The 17557-nt window shown below is 33.5% G+C and overlaps 1 protein-coding gene across 17 annotated transcripts in view; it reads left to right on the top strand.

Moving 5' to 3' along the window:
• Positions 1 to 17557, top strand: part of BIRC6 (baculoviral IAP repeat containing 6) — a 211416-nt gene that overhangs the window by 39028 nt on the left and 154831 nt on the right. For all 17 annotated transcript variants that reach the window (XR_013994673.1, XM_081069478.1, XM_081069474.1 and 14 more), the window contains exons 7-10: positions 3261 to 3483; positions 3563 to 3723; positions 7596 to 7654; positions 11741 to 13135. Coding sequence is in view for 16 of the 17 variants with exons in the window: in XM_081069478.1 (XP_080925604.1) it covers positions 3261 to 3483; positions 3563 to 3723; positions 7596 to 7654; positions 11741 to 13135 (1838 nt within the window). In the remaining variant the exon portion in view is untranslated. The remainder of the gene's footprint in view (positions 1 to 3260; positions 3484 to 3562; positions 3724 to 7595; positions 7655 to 11740; positions 13136 to 17557) is intronic.

Here is a 17557-nt window from a genome sequence, read left to right as displayed (position 1 = left end):
CCAAGAGAACGAGGTAGCGTTGTCTATGCGGTCACATCACTCGGCACACAATGTCTCTGAGGTCTTGGACTTCCTAAGATCTGTATGTGGGAGAAGTGAAAGAAGCAGCCTTCGAAAACCAGAAGGCTGTGTGATAAATTAAAATAGCATGGTTAACTTGAGCAGTTTAATTCTTGTCTTTTGAGGGCAGGCTGTCATTAGAGAATCCATGGGAGGGCCTTATGGTTTACATTTTAAATTTTAAAGTAATTTTAGGGCGTCTGTGGTGATTTTGATTCTAGCTCATGAAAGTTTAGAATTTAGCTAAATATTAGAGAGCATGTACTGAAACCTCATTTTTACAAATGACTGCTTCCTATTAATAGAAATAATAATTGCAAATACTTATATAAAACTATTTACTAGGTATCATCCTAAAGCACGTTATAGATTTTTAACTCATTTATTTCTCACATTATCTCTATGAAATAGGTATTATTATCGTCTTTGTTTTATGGGAGGGTGTATTCATCAATTTAATCCTTACAGTCAGTGAGAAAAGAATTATTATCCCATTTTAACATAAAATAGTATTTGCTGAAGGGGCATATGGCTAGTAAGTCATGGAGCCAGGATTTGATTTTAAAATATATCATTTAACTTTGTACTCAAATTAGTTTGAGGTTTCTGACTGTTACTGACCTGGTGGGAATGGGGTGAACTTGGTAAAGCCTACTGGAGTATACAGATGGATTCCAGGTTGCAGTGGGAAATACTGTATGAAAACAAAATTTGGAGTTGCTTCTATCTGTAGACAGAGTTGAATATGAGCAATTTTCAGATTTAGGTTAGGGTTCTGTTTGGAACTCAGTCTTTTCTTCTAAAAACTGTGTGTGTGTGTGTGTACATACTCATACATTAAAGATTTTTCTATGGAGAAGTTGATTCAGGTATCCAACTCAGGCTGTTCAAAATCCATTGTTGCTTGACATGGTCAGGGAATCAAGGATTCTACCGTCTTGTTTGCCCCCAGGAGTCAGGATTCCTCAAGCTGGAGCAGTTGGTAGAGTCGCTGAGGACTTGGGGACAATGTGTCAAATGGATAAGCGAGAACAGGATTGATGGGGGCTAGGGAACAGAGCCCGGGCACCACCTGTAACTATAAGGGGAAAAGAATGAGGACTTGGAAGAGGAAAATGGGACTCTCATATTTTAATTGTGAGAGTTGACAGAGTTACTTTGGAGGGAGATTGAAATTTTAAAAGAGTAAAATGAGCACACAGTATTATCTGGCCATTCCACTCTACTTATTTACCCTAGGGAATTAATTGCTCTTGTATGCAAGAGGTGTAAAATGGATGGTCACTGCACTGAAAAACTGGAAGCATGTTAAATGCCTATCAGGAGGGAATAGCCAAATAAAATGTATATTCATATAATGACTATGATCCAACAATTAAAAGGAATGGTTAGCTCTCTATTAATCACCATCAGTAACTTTTAGATATGTTATTGTGTCAAGAAAGCTGCTGTAGAATGATTCATATAATGGTACTGTTGAAAATAAAACCTATGTTTTCTGTATGTACATATATGTATATAAACTTACAAAAATATTTTAGCAGTATACCACTTAAATTCATAACAGTGGTTACCTACAGGTAGGATAGGAGATTACTAGGATTGGATATGATAGTTGAAGTGGGTCTTTAGCTTTATTTTATATAGTCATGTATCACTTGTGTAAATACAGTTGTAATTATAAAGTTAAAACTCCTCAGGTTAAGAGAGAAAGAAGGAAAGGGGGAAATAACCCGAGGACTCAGCTAGGAGGGAATCCAGTCAAAATATGTGCTTAGGGAAGCCATGTAAAAGCATTCATGTAAGACATCTGCATATTGCAAATTTTCTAGGATTTATATCTGGATGTAGGTAACTTGTAGGTGCAATGTAGAAAGAAATATGTATACCCTAAGGAATAGCATGCTTTATAAGTATAGTGTTCCTTTCTTTGCCATGGAAATGTAAAAACGGCTTTGGAAAAAAAGGTTCTTTTTTTTTTTTTTTTTGTAGCAGCATCCTGACATTTCAAATAATGCCTTGTAATTAGAATTAGTCAAAGTGAAAAAAAAAAAAAAAAGAACCACAAAGAAAGAGAGTCGGCTCAAAGTTTGACAGATAGTTCAAGTGTTAAAGTTGATCCTGCTTTCAATATTTGAGAAAATTCTTAGTCATTATACCAGTCTTGATCTTAGGTCCTAGTATTTTATTTTTATAAAAATGTTAGGGTTTTCTAGTATTAAACTAATTTAACATTTACATTCACCAATAAGCATTTATTTGAAAGAAATAATGGACAATCTGTGAAAGTTATCTAAGTTTCTTTGAAAAGAAATTGTGTTTAGAAATTGTTTGATTGGGTCCTATAGTGATTGTATATGAATGTGGAGGGTATATTACTGTGTTCTTCATATAGGTCGCTATCCATACTGTTTTGGTGTTTTTGCTTTCAGACTTTGCTACAGTTATTTGCGATTTGAATAGCACTTATTGAGATTTTAGTATATTATGTCATTTATACTTGTAGCCATAGATAAATATGTATAATATGTATAATTATATATAATTAATTTATAAAAACAGCTTTATTGATTTATCTTGGACATGTAAAAATTGTGTATATTAAGGTGTACAACTTGATACTGATATATATACACATTGTGAAAAGATCGCCACAATCAAGCTAATTAATTAATGTATCCATCACATTGGCATAGTTTTCATTTTGTGTGTGTGGTAAGATTTAAGATATATTTTCTTTGCAAATTTCAAATACGAGTATGCAGTACAGTATTGTTAATTATTGTCACTGTACATACATGTACTGTACATACATGGAGAATTTTAAACTGAAGCAAAACAATTATTTTAAGTTGTAGGAAACCAGTGTGAGGAAATACCAGAATTGAAAAAATTTTATCAGTATGTTAATATAGCATAAATTATACGATAACATTTATTTCTTAGTTTTATCTGAGACTGTGTTCGTAATCAATTAAAGTGAATAACAACTGCTATTATAAAGTGAGTAGTTGAACATGTTCGAGTGATCTTGATAAAATTGAATGATTTGGTATTTGAGTCTTTTAAATAAGGAATACTTTAAGTTCAATTAATTGTTTTTTAAAAAAGGAAGCATGATCGTGGGGTTCTGTTTTAATGTACAAAGTACTTCACAGCTTTGTTGTTCATTAAACTTTTCTTTCCTTAATTTCTGTAAGGTCTGAACACGAGAGACATTCCCCAAACTGCCCGTTTGTGAAAGGTGAGCATACACAGAATGTGCCATTGTCAGTCACTCTTGCAACAAGTCCTGCGCAGTTTCCTTGTTCGGATGGAACAGACAGAATATCTTGCTTTGGGTCGGGGAGCTGCCCTCATTTTCTAGCTGCTGCAACAAAACGAGGAAAGATCTGCATATGGGATGTTTCCAAACTTATGAAGGTGTGTTTTAATTTTGAAGTAACAAATTAGTAATTGAGAAAAAAAATCAGTTGTGAACTGAGGCTTTTCATTTGTTTAGGTGCATTTAAAGTTTGAAATTAATGCATATGATCCAGCCATTGTACAACAGCTTATTCTGTCGGGAGAACCAAGCTCAGCAGTTGAATCAAGGAGACCAACTTTGGCGTGGCTGGAAGACTCCTCTAGTTGCTCAGATATACCAAAATTGGAAGGAGATAGGTATGTGAATATGTTTTCGTGGTATTTATAGAAGTTAAATGTTTTCTTTTTCCTAACTTTTATATTCTCTTAATTCTAATTGAAGAGGCAGAAGTAAATTAGGTCAAGATATTAGAGAATAAATGTTTGTTTGGAAATCTGAAAGAGCTGTGTGATTCTTGAAAAGAAATTTCATTCAGAAACTCCATAGTGTGTAAAATGTACTTTATTTTCTATTAATCTCTCAATCTGTGCCAATTAGACATAATGGCTACAATGAAAAATAGTCTAAATAATGAAATGAAATCCCTGGATTAAACTTGTAATTTCATCTTCTACTAAACCTTTTCATAGAGTATTTGAACCAAATGATTTTAGTTTCCCCTTTCTTCATTAGCACCTCAGATTATAGATGTGCTAATAAGTGACATAACTTGTGGGTAAGGAGGATGACCTAATTATTTAAAAACAATTTAGCACTAACCAGTGTGAGTGGAGGCATGATAATTATTGCTGTAGAAACATTTTGGTAAAATTTTATTGCTGGATTCTCTTCCATTCAGCTTTTTTGACAGATTCCTGATTTCTGTAGCTGTATTTGGTCTTTGTGGGGGCCGTAGAGTCAAAGTATAATCCTACTTCACTCACTTGTTTCCCAAGAAACTGCAGTTGTAACTCTGAACTGGGCAACACCTGCAGGATCCTCAAGTAGGCAGAACGAAGGGCCCACAAACCACTCCACTTGTCTTTTAAGCATTAGCAGCTACCTCTTTTTAAGATTCGGAAGGTAGCAGTGTGAAATGGAGCTTGTTTAACTGTGACCAGATGTCCTGATACACAGAGGAGGTCGGTCATTTCACTTGCAGGGGCTTATGTTACTGATGTGTGATTGGTGTTAACACCAGTCAGTGATTTACTATTTTTACTTCACAATCCCTTTGGTGGCTTGAATGGAAATTATTTTATTGATGGAATTAATGGAAACTTTACAGCATATAAGTTGGGAAGGTTACCGTTGTCTAATTCCTCTTGGTAATAATAGGTATAAATTACAGGCAGGTAAATGAATGTGGTCTGAGCTCTGGAACAGAATTAAAACTTCATGGTTGTTTTCAGTTATAAATCCCAGTGAGAGCTTGATGGGAAAGCAGCTAGCCCATGGAATTTTTGTCCACAGTTGCCAATAGGACTGGAAAGTAAGCGTGCTGGGTCTCTGTGCTTTTTCTCAGAAGTTAGAGGAAAATGAATAGAAGATAATTAAATTGGTATGTTTTTCTGAACACTGATTTTAATTAGAACTTTTGTCTTGGAGTTTGTAATTTGGGGATAAAAAATTGAATCAAGACATACTTTTAAGATTATATACATGCGTACACACACAACAGCACATTCACCCACACCCTTAGGTAAGTGTGCATTTTAGGTAAACATGTATCCAGTATTTCTGCTGGACGGGTATTATGTGGGGTAGTGTGCTCGACTTGAGATATAAATCTCTCTGCCTAGTTTTAAGAGACTTACTCTATCTAGGATAGAAGGACCCTTTTCTCCCAAGAAAGTGTGAGATGAATCATACAGAAATTTACTCCTGAATTGGGGTAATAGGAGGAAACTGAAGAAGTAGAACTTCATCTCAAAACTGCAGCTCCCTGGCTGGCCTTTCCCTTCCCCGGAGTAGCAGGATTCCTGTTGGATTGGTAGTGAATATAATGAACCAAACTACCTCTTCTTTGTGGTACAAGATATATGTGGTACAAAATATATTTGTTTTTAAAGTGTACCATGTGAGTTTCATTAGCTTAAAGAATAATAATTGAGGAAATTAAAGTTTAGCCAAGAAGTAGAAAATAATTAGCTATATAGTTTGCTTAGGAATTGCTTTTGACCATTTCTATTTAGAAGGTAACATTTGTCTTCTGAATTTATTTAAGGAAGAATATTTATTTGGGAACCCATTTAATTTCAATGAATTAACATTTTCTCAGTTGTATGTTATGTCTTTCAAATTGGCAAACATTTCCTAAGTTAGCTTTGAAGTTGTTGATAGTATTGGTACTATATCAAAACTAAAGTACCCCTATAATATTAGTATATTTAGTTTTCAAAAGACATATAATCTTAAGTAAACTTTTAAAACTTACTCATAATCTTATTTTACATGTTTCTTACTTTGCAAAAGGTTTTATATCATGTAAAAGGCTTTAGTAAATCTGTCTATTATATAAGTAATGCATGCTTATTGTAGAAAAATCGGAAAATACAGAGAAATAACTTGAAATGTATAGCGCCCATAATCACAGCATCCAGGTGTTAACCTTTATGTGTATTTTTTTAACTCGTAAATTTTTAAATATTGAGATATAATTAGAGATCATAAAATTCGCCCTTTGATTTTATTCCTATGATTTTATCATAATAGTATGAGAATTTTCGTATCGTAAAATAAAATTTAAAATAGATTACTATATTTTGAAGACCTTCAGAAAAAGTTTTTTTTTTTTAATTATCATTTTTGCCTTAAAAGGTGATTATCTGGAAGACCATTGTAATTTTTGTAACTTCATTTTGAGATACCTAAATTTCTTCTTTAAAAGTATGCTACTACTTTATTTAACCTTTTATCTCAGTACAGCGGGATAATATTTAGTCATTTTTCTTAATGTAAAGATTTCTTTATTTGAAACTTACTGTATCTTCTTGATTTGGACTTCATTCTGGATAATTTCCATTCATTAATATTCCCTCTTGGGATTTATTTTTCAGGTATCTTCCTCCCCTCCCCACCCAAGAAACCAGCCAATTAGTGTTTGGATAGCTTGAATCAATTAGCAGCTGATCTGAAAATTTTGCATTCTTTTTGTTGTTTAAGTTATAGCACAAAATTGGATTATAGACAGTTAATCACCACTTGAAAAAGTAAAACACAGAAAATTTGTCAAATATCTAAGCAAGTTTCTCCCCCTCAAAATTCCAAACATTTTTTTTTTTTTTTTAACAGATTACTAACTTACATTTCATTTAAAACAACATTATTAATGCCTGGGTATTTCTGATGCAAGTGCAGTACATTGTTTCAAAAATGGAGACTTACTCTTTCTTCCTGCAAAATGCATCTTTTTATTTTTGTAATTAAGGTTATTAGAATTTTAGAACTGCTTTAGAAGTGCTGAGTACAGACATAGCCTAATATTGTACTAGAGTGATCTGTAATTGTATCTTTTTTCTTGTCTGCTAACAATGGAGACTGAGGATAAAGATGGACACAAAGAGGGAAACCGGCAATTTCTTGGCCATCCGAGTGCAAAATAAAAGAGGGAATATTGTCATGTTGTCTTAACTTCTAACTTCTGGGTTGTAATAATTTTCTTCAAGGCGTTCTTAACAGCCCTTCCAAAACAAACCAAATACAAAACAAAAACGAAATGAATGTGTGAGTACATGTACATACTCACATGTACACACTCCCCTATTTGTTTTTAGGGTATCTTTCCTGAATTTAGTAAAAGAATTTTACTACTGGAATCTTGTGCTTGATTTTGTTAGTTGCCCCTCTCTTTTTTTATCTTTATTCACCCAAACTATATCCAATCACACCTTAGCAGTCTTCTAATTTCTACAAATTCTGTTACAGATTCTTAGAGGTTTTCACATCCTATTTCAGGCAGATATTTAATGATTTAAGATTCATTATCAACATTGTTAATCAGTTATGAACTCCGACTACTTATATATCATTTAAGCTAGTTTTAATAGTTTTAGTGAAGCTATATTCCAGATGTAAAGCAATGGTGGTTGTGTTGTATTGTATTTTTTATTTTTTTACTGTCTTCATATTATGGATACATTTTTTAAAAATTCAAATTATTATTATTTTTTTTACTTTGACTTTTAAGTGATGATTTACTGGAGGATTCAGACAGTGAAGAGCATTCCAGATCAGATTCTGTGACAGGTATGTATAAAAAGGTAGATAATCTGTTTTTTAAAACTGCATTTACACAGTTGTAGATAAAGCTAAATATCACTTAATTCTAAATGTCTTTCTTAGTTAATACAAACTCTGAATTTAAATTCTAATCTTACATATCAGAGATCTTGAATTAGTAGTATGTAGTGTTCTGTATTTAAATTTTAAATGTTACCTATTTGAGCCAAAGGAAGTAAAGGGGACAGTTTTATTAAATTTTTGTTGCAGATGTCAGGGTGTTGACATGAAGCTCTTCAGAATGCGTTCAGTTTTCTTGCATAATGTAGACTCTTGTTAAATAAAAGTAATATTTAAATTAAGATTCTTTATTCTTCACCAAAGACAAGAATAAAAATCATAGACATTAAGGCATCAGCTAAATACTACCTTACTCATTATCTTATGAACTGTTAAGGCAAAAGAGTATGCTTCATATTTTAATGTAGTTATAGTACAGGCATGGTTACTAGTGCCTCTCTAAATAGTTTATGATGTCAAAATTCAAATCCTGTCACTTAATTATAGACTGATAGCATTTCCTAATATATAAAATATTTATTTTAATGTTTTAATTAGAGTTTCGGGGACTAAGATATATATGTGCAAAGCATAGTACCTGGGAAGTAGCCAGTATTTTTAAAAAGTGACCATTATTAAATTGTGGCTATTCTCTAATGTCAAATCTCATGAACTAAGGACATACATAATTTGTTATATCTCTAGAAGAGACATGGTTTTGTGTAGCATAGTTGTCAAAAGTTATAGTTAGTATAGAGTAGCAACGTGATCTCTAAATTCTAATTTGTTACAAAGTCCTTTTTAAAGCCACCAAACAATATTGGACTGATTTTGGGTTAACCCTTAGTTGTCTTTTAAGGTAGTTTTTAGAAACGAAAACATCAACAGAAAAGTAGGAAAATGCCCTGAATGATATACAGATGTGTAGTTAGTTCCAGAAAAATAAAGATTTCATTTTAAAAATTTAGTCTTAAAAGATAATGCTCTTTTCCCTCTTTGTTGTCCTTTTGCAAAAATAGAAAAGGGCTACTATTGCATATTCTTAATCTGATGAAGAATAATTCACTGGTCACCCAGAGATCTGGTTAGAGGTTCACTGGTCTCTTCTACAAAATAGCTCTTTGCTTTTGTCAAGTCACTTAAACTCTCTGGGCCTCAGTTTTTCATTTTAAAGTGAAGTATTTGAACTAAATGTTCCTTTTCTGTTCTTAGTTTTTTTGACTCTAACTATAACCTTTCCTTTGTATGCTATAGCTTTGCTCTTTTCTCGGGTCTAAGGATCTCAGTAGGTATTTTTGTAATTATAATCTCTATCTTTGGTCTATTTCCTTATCCCTTTCTAACTTTATCTTTCTCATCTGTGCCTGGTTGATCGTGTATACTTTCTGTAGATACTGTAGTCCTGTTCACTTCACTTCCCAGTATCTAAAAAAAGTTACCATATAGTTTATTGACTCTTTCTGTGATACGTCATTTAGGGTTGGGAGTATTCTCCTTGTGTAGAATTAAATGGTAGCAATAGTAAGAGAAAAAAAAATTCTTCTAGTTTAAGCATTTTAATTGCCTCCTTTTGGGATTTGTAAGTACCTCATTAATTTGCAGTAAAATATGTATCTTCTAAGGTAATTATTGATATATGTATACAATTAGAATATAATTGTATGTTATATTCTAAGCTGATATATTGAAAGCTTATTGGTGGCTTATGGAGGCTTGTGATTAATGGGAGATGTGTTCTCTTCCTGAATTATGTAAAATAAGTCATAGATTCTATTTCAGAACTTAAGTTTATTAACTCTAGGTGATTCTCATCAAATTGAATGATGTGGTCTGAGAAATTATCAAATATATATTTTAATTTAAAAAATGGGAGTGCAGACTAAGACTTTTATCTAGTTTTCACTTGAAGGTTATGACTTTTGAAAGTATCTAGATGATGTTAGAGAGAAAAGCTTGGTTTTGGGGCCATATATCTGAATCAAGGATATATTGCTTCTTGTGAAGCATGGGAAAAATGTTTGTCAGGAGATTGAAGGACGGTTCAAATTGAAATTTGATGGTCTTAGAAAAGTGCCTGGATAAAACCGAATTGCTAACCTCAGGAAGTTTGGCTGGCAGAATTGTGGGTTGACACTGCTTGAGTGAGCAGAATAGAGGGGTTTCTCAAAATGATTACCTGAGGAATATTATAGAGAGGGATGTCTGTAGGTATATTGCATAAAAATTTTTTTGTGGTACAGTGGGTTTGAGAAATTCTGAGATAAGTAAAGACAACAAGTATCCCTCTTACAGTATTTTGATCGTAGTCATTGTGCTTTATTTGTCTTATTAGTAGAATAGAATGTACGGCATATGGCATATGCTGTTTCCTAGATGTTGAGTAAATAGCTGGGAAGAAGCAGAGTAGTAATGCCGCTTGTTTATATTTTCCTTTTTACTGGACAGTCTCATCCCCTATTTCATTTACTTTGAATATTATCTTAAATGTGTGTTAATATTTGTAATTTATGCTTAATAAATTTTTAAATATGCTATATGTAGAATAAAACAGCTTTTTCTTGACAATTTCTTATCATAACTTTCACAAAATCATTTAATCATTTATTATAATAGTTGAACATCCTGAAGACTTATAATAGTATACTACATGTTATAAAAATCTCAGTCAACATTTAATTTCAAGTCTAGATTAGTGTATTAGAGTAAATATATATAAATGTTGCATGGCAGATACAGGGTGCACATGAATGTAGTCAAATGAGTGGTTAAATAAATGGACAGCTTCATTAGGAAAACTAAATTGTTGAGTTTATAACTAGTATTTTCCTCTGCTTAGCTAGAAGTGGTTTCAGTTCTAGATGATAATAGTGACAGTATGTGAAGTGAGAAGATTATCCTCAGAAAATGTGAAATTCTAAGTAAACCTGCCAGTGAGCATTTTGAAGATACTGTTAATGAAATAAGTAACAAAAGTGGTATAAACAGAACTTGCAATGTATCTTAAACATTTGATGTTCCATGAATCTTTCTTGCTGATTCATTTACTTGGGAACTTTTGAAAAACTTTCATGCAATATCTTGAATTATTTTATGTTTATTTCCTTTAATTTTCTGTATTCTTACCTAAAATTGTAAATTTCAGTCTTTTTTTTTTTTTTTTTTTTTGTATTTCCAGATTACCTAGAGTTTATCTTTGCATTATTGTTGCTAATGCCGTTATTGTCTGAGGGATAGTGGTTTGTGCTACTCAGAAAACAACAAACTGGTTGAAACTTTCAGTATTGAAACTTTGGTATCGAGATTATACCTGGTACAGGTGTTGACTGATACCTACTGCACGGTTTTATGTAGACAGAGATGGCATATGTGGAGTGTTGGGACTGAGAAATAACTTTTGTATTGTTTGTAAGGGGACAGCTTGAAGAACTGTAGTTGACTTCAAATGAACTAAAATGAACTAAAGCTTAGCAGAAAACACAGAAGACACTTATGTTTCATTTTTAAAATGACAGATTTTGGGAATGCTTTTCTTTCTAGTTATTACATTTTTGTAAACTGAGGTTAGGATGAAATTGCATGCTGTGACAATCAACTGATAATTAGCATGGTGGGGAGGAGACAGGAGATGAGGCTGTGACTCATAAATGGTAAAGGATAGGGAACTGAGATTACAGTATTGTTTCATGGATATTCTGCAGAGTGCACAAATGACAGATGTATAAATAGCATTATTTTTGATTTAGAATTAAATGGAAGGATTCCGATTATTTTTATATTAATGATGTCGTCATTCTTTAACCCTTTTATTCTAATTTAAAAAGAGATTTTGCTAGGCAAATGAACATATTCTGAATTGAAAATTATTTTGAGTCTCTTGGTTTTTCTGGGTAGGTTCTTTTCAGATTTGATTAAATTTTCTTTAAAATATTTTAAGTTCTTCCACTTACATAATTATAATTTACTGACTAGATGAGTAAAAATGAAAACATTGTAGTACAGATTTTGATTTGCATTTGTAATACGATTGCTAATAAATATTGTTCCTTCGCAAAGGGCATACATCGCAGAAGGAGGCCATGGAAGTGAGCCTTGATATAACAGCACTCAGCATTCTCCAGCAGCCAGAAAAACTTCAGTGGGAGATTGTTGCAAATGTGCTTGAAGATACTGTTAAGGATCTTGAAGAACTTGGGGCAAATCCTTGCTTAACAAACTCTAAGAGTGAAAAGACAAAGGAAAAGCACCAGGAACAACACAACATTCCCTTTCCATGTTTATTAGCTGGAGGTTTATTAACATATAAATCTCCTGCTACCTCACCTGTTAGTAGTAATTCTCACAGGTCACTGGATGGTTTAAGCAGAACTCAGGGTGAAAGTGTATCAGAACAGGGGTCAACTGACAATGAATCCTGCACTAATTCAGAATTAAATTCTCCTCTGGTAAGGAGGACTTTACCCATTTTGCTTCTTTATAGCATCAAGGAATCTGATGAGAAAGCAGGAAAAATCTTTTCACAAATGAACAATATAATGAGTAAAAGTTTGCATGATGATGGTTTTACAGTTCCACAGATTATTGAAATGGAACTGGATAGTCAGGAGCAGTTGTTGTTGCAGGATCCTCCTGTGAGTTACATTCAACAGTTCGCGGATGCAGCAGCCAACCTTACCTCTCCAGATTCTGAGAAGTGGAACTCTGTGTCTCCCAAGCCTGGGACTTTGGTCCAGTGCTTGAGGCTGCCAAAGTTTGCAGAGGAGGAGAATCTTTGTATAGACTCAGTAACTCCTTGTGCCGATGGAATTCATTTGTTGGTAGGACTGCGGACATGCCCTGTTGAATCCTTGAGTGCAATAAATCAAGTAGAGGCCTTGAATAATTTAAATAAATTAAACTCTGCACTATGTAATAGACGGAAAGGTGAGCTGGAATCCAGTCTTCCTGTAGTGAATGGTGCAAATATTAGTGTAATCCAACACGAATCACCAGCAGATGTACAGACTCCTTTGATAATTCACCCTGAGCAGAGGAATGTTAGTGGTGGATATTTAATACTTTATAAAATGAATTATGCCACTCGGATAGTGACGTTAGAAGAGGAGCCAATAAAAATCCAACATATCAAAGATCCCCAGGACACAATTACCTCGCTCATTTTGCTTCCACCAGATATATTGGATAATCGAGAGGATGACTGTGAGGAACCTGTTGAGGAAATGCAGTTAACCTCAAAGAATGGCGTTGAGAGAGAGAAAAAGCCTGATATTTCTACTCTTGGACACCTGGTAATAACCACTCAGGGAGGATATGTAAAAATATTAGATCTTTCAAACTTTGAAATTTTGGCCAAAGTGGAACCTCCCAAAAAGGAGGGCACTGAGGAACAGGACTCATTTGTTTCTGTCATTTATTGCTCGGGCACAGACAGGCTGTGTGCATGCACCAAAGGTAAGTGTTTAGTTTATTTGGTTTGTCTACAAATCTTATACAATTTATGGCATTTGTTGACGTGCATACCTAGTATGAATTTTAGATCCATATAGATGGAAATTTAATCTTTTATAATGAAGTAGTAAATCTTTCTACTGTTTTAATTTTTAACTTTTCAAAACTCTTTTCTACTGCTCTAGGTAAAGATTCTAGTTGTAAATAAGTTAATAAGTCTCTCAGAAAGTATCTTCTCTGCTTTAACCTCAAGAAAATAACCTGCTGTTGTTTCTGTGAGTCCTGACTGCATGTGCTCAATTTTGTGGCTTTGGGCAAGTTACTTTAAACTCAGTAAACCTTTGTTTCTTTATTTATAAACTGGGATAAGAAGGCCTGTTTCCAGGCTTGTTAGAATTAAATTAAATTATTATGTATGTAAAGTTTCTTGCACAGATATTAGTCCTTATTTCCTTCTGAAATAAAAATATTTAGCAAGTTAATTATTTTGCCAAATAAATTTTCTCTCTCTGATTTACTTCTAACATTTGGCTGATAGTGAATCAGTTTAACAGCTGAGGCTCCATGAAAATTAACACATCGTGTGCAATTTTTTTCTACTTAATAATGTATTTTAAGTTGGAGGGAGAAAGCAATTTTTTTTTTTTTTTTTAAGAATGAATGAAGCATTGATTGCTTTAGACAGGAATGCTTTCTTCTTTTTTTTCTTTTTAAGATTTTATTGGGGTAGGGGAACAGGACTTCATTGGGGAACAGTATGTACTTTCCAGGACTTTTTTCCAAGTTAAGTTGGTGTCCTTTCAATCGTAGTTGTGGAGGGTGCCGTTCAGCTTCAAGTTGTTTTCCTTTTAGTCTTAGTTGTGTGTGGTTGAGAGGACACGCTCCAACCAACTGAGCCATCCGGGAGCTCAGCGGCAGCTTAACGGCAGCTCAGCTCAAGGTGCCCTGTTCAGTCTTAGTTGCATGGGGCGGAGCCCAGCATCCCTTATGGGACTCGAGGAGTTGAATTGGCAACCTTATAGTTGAGAGCCCACTAGCCCATGTGGGAATCGAACCGGCAGCCTTCGGAGTTAGGAGCATGGAGCTCCAACCGCCTGACCCACCAGGCTGGCTCGGAAGAAAGCAATTTTTGAAAAGGATTACTGACAATATCAGGCAAAATGAGTAGTCCTGATGAAGTTTAGTAGGAAGTGAGGGCCAGGAGATATTTGAAGCCTAGGTAAGTATAGCCAATACTTAGCAGAGGAATTGGGTTTGAGAAGAGTTAATATCTCACGTGGTTCTGGTTGGAATTAACCTGTTTTCCTCTTTTTAAAACGATTTCAAGATTTGAGTTAAGAAGGATAATGTTGACTATAGTGGTTCAGATTGCTTTCTTTGAGATACTTCAGGTGAAATAACATGGGGGGAAAAATCTTCAAATAACATAAATACCCAGCTAGATTAATTTGAAAAAATGAGCAATGCAGAGTAACTATAGATTAATAAAACGTTGAATTAGAGTTGATATAGTTGAGCAAAACCATTGAAATACTATGTGGTATGAAGGATAATTTGAATTTATTGATCATGTATGTGCGGGTTCATTGTTGTGAGAGCTTTACCTCTGTTCATTCTTTTAGTCATTACACCAGCTTATGAGGTATGTACTATCATTGTCTCCATTTTGCAGATAAGGAAACTGAGGGAAAGAGTTTAAGTAACTTGCCTAAGTCACAGAGCTAAAAGTAACAGAGTCAGCATTCAAACCTGGCAATCTGTCATCAGAGTGATTAACTACATTAGGCTGTCAGAATGTAACAAAAGCAGAAGACTCATAAATTGACTTTTTTTTGGTATCTTAATCTGCAAGATTTAAGAAATGAAAATTTAATTTACCATTGGCCATCCAAAATGGAGCTGGGTTTAAAACCTGAGGACCTGGCTTCAGGGCACATCTTTTTAAGACACTAGTAGCATTTTCCAGAAATGCAATCAGTTTTAATGATTTAAATTACTATTTAATGAAATAATGCTTTTGGTGATTTAGGAGAAATAGTTTTTAAGTCATAAAGTAGATTAATGTATTCTTGGAGTTTGGATAGTAAAAAGTTCTGGGAAGTGATTTCGTGTGATAAGGAATTTATTCAGATGAATTGGAGGACAAGAAAAAGCCTGAGAAGTTAACCACTTTGAAAATTATCCCCCAGTTCTTCAAGGATTGACTGATCAAGATGCATTTGGAAAAGATTAGGTTAATAACAGTAAAGAGGAGAAAAAAGTTGATGTTTTAAAATGTATGTGTAACAGTCTGTAAAGTAGAATTAAGATTTTTAAAAGTTTTTAGACTGAATGAAATGCATGTGGCATCGCCTTATATGAGTGTATTCAAATAGTATAAAACTTTTTCTCATGGAGATTCATTGAGTCTTTTGAGAAAAATCTACAATTGATAAATGTAAGTTAATTTTATTAGTATTAATAAATTAGTATTAGTAATATGCTAAAAAGTAGATTTGATGAAGCTATCTTTGATTAATATTCAGAAATAGAATACACACATGTATATATGAAACAAGGTCCTTACCACCTGCCCTGGCACCAGCCAGCCACTGCAGAAATGTGGGCCACTTGCCCAGCAGCTGAGAAAGGGGATGGCAGATGGTTCCTGCAGTCCACTCTAATGGAAGATCAGCAGTCTCTTCCTTATTAAGCACTCCCCTGGTTGTTGTGTTGTGTTAGGCTCCAGAGTTCCATTCACTCTCCCTAGTTGTTGCTTTGATGGAGGTACTGACCTCTAGAGCTTTCCACCTAGAAGTTTCTGCTCTGCCATTTGGCATGATGTCCCTAGAGCCTGTGTTGATATTTTAAAAAAATATGTAAGACGGCTCCCAATCTAAGATGGTTTGACTTACGATTTTTTGACTTTATGATGTGCAAAAACTATATGCATTCAGTAAAATCCAGTAGGCTAAGCCATGATGTTTGATACGTTAGGTGTGTTAAATGCATTTTCAACTTAATGATATTGTCAATTTAGGGTGAGTTTATTGAGAAGTAACCTCATCATAAGTTGAGGAGCATCAGAACCTCTGTTTGGACTTACATTCTTAATGGTTTAACTTACCACATCTATTTCAGAATAATACTAACTTGATTCTAGTAAAATACAGAAACTGCTGTAATTTTTTTTCTCCCCTACCTTTGTGCTAATGTCGTCTTATATATTACATTTAGATAAGTTATAAACCCAACAAAAACTGTTATTTTATTAAATCTTTCTCTTTTAAAAAAGTTAAACGAGAAAAAATATTACATTCACCTGATTGTTATTTCTAGTGCTCTATTTTTTCCTGTGAATTTTGTATTGCTTTTTTTCATCTTGAAGGACTTTTCTTTAGTAATTATTATAAAGCAGGTCTGCTAGCAAAAAATTCAGTCATTGTTGATCTGGAAATGTCTATTTCACATTTATTTTTGAAGAATACTGCTATATGTAGAATTATTGGTTGACTATTTCTGCATGTCATTCTATTGCCTTCTAGCCTCCATTGTTTCCGATAAGTCGGCTGTTAATTTCTATTGTAGTCTCCATGTCTGTCATGAGTTATTTTTAACTTGATGCTTTCCAGATTCTCTCACTGACTTTGACTTTCAGTCGTGTGACTATAATGTGTATACATATATACCTGTGTATCTCTTGGTATTATTTATCCTACTTGATGTTCATTGAACTGATTGGATTTATAGTGTAATGTCTTTCATCAAATCTGGGGAGTTTTTGTCCATTATTTCATCACGTTTTTTCTATGCCTTTTTCTGGAATTCCCATTACATATAATTCCCTTACACTTGATCTGACCTATAGGTCTCTGAGATGTTTTTCATTTTAAAAAATCTTTTCTTTCTTTTATTTAGATTGGTTAATTTCTATTTTTATTTCACTGATTTTTTTTTCTTCTGCTATCTCACATCTGCTTTGAGCCTCTTAAGTGAACTATTCATTTTAGTTATATTACTTTTCAACTCCAGAATTTCCCTTTTGTTCTTTTAGAATAATTTTTTTCTTTGTTGAGAGTCTTTATTTGTTGAGTCATTTTCACCATTTGTTCCCTAATTCTCCATACCTGGTTTCCTCTTATTCTATGAAAATATTTATAGTAGTATCTTTTGTAGTCTTTGTCTGCCAAATGTAAATCCGGTACACAAAGATATTTCTCATTGATTTTGTTTTTTCTTAAAGACTTTTTCTTTTCATGTCTTGTAATTTTTAATTTAATAGTGAACATTTTAAATAACATTGTAGAAACTCTGGATTCTGATTTCCCTCCTTTGGAGGTTGTTGTTGCTTTGTTTGTTTGGTAACCTACCTGAATAAGTCTGTGAAATACGTTTTTTTGCAGTGCGCAGTTGCTGATGTCTCGCCTCATATTTTTTTCTATTCTG

Source organism: Rhinolophus hipposideros (assembly GCF_964194185.1).
Source record: "Rhinolophus hipposideros genome assembly, chromosome: 12".
Taxonomy (NCBI): Eukaryota; Metazoa; Chordata; class Mammalia; order Chiroptera; family Rhinolophidae; genus Rhinolophus; species Rhinolophus hipposideros.
The sequence above is the reverse complement of the archived record's forward strand: the minus strand, read 5'-3'. Positions and strand labels throughout refer to the sequence as shown.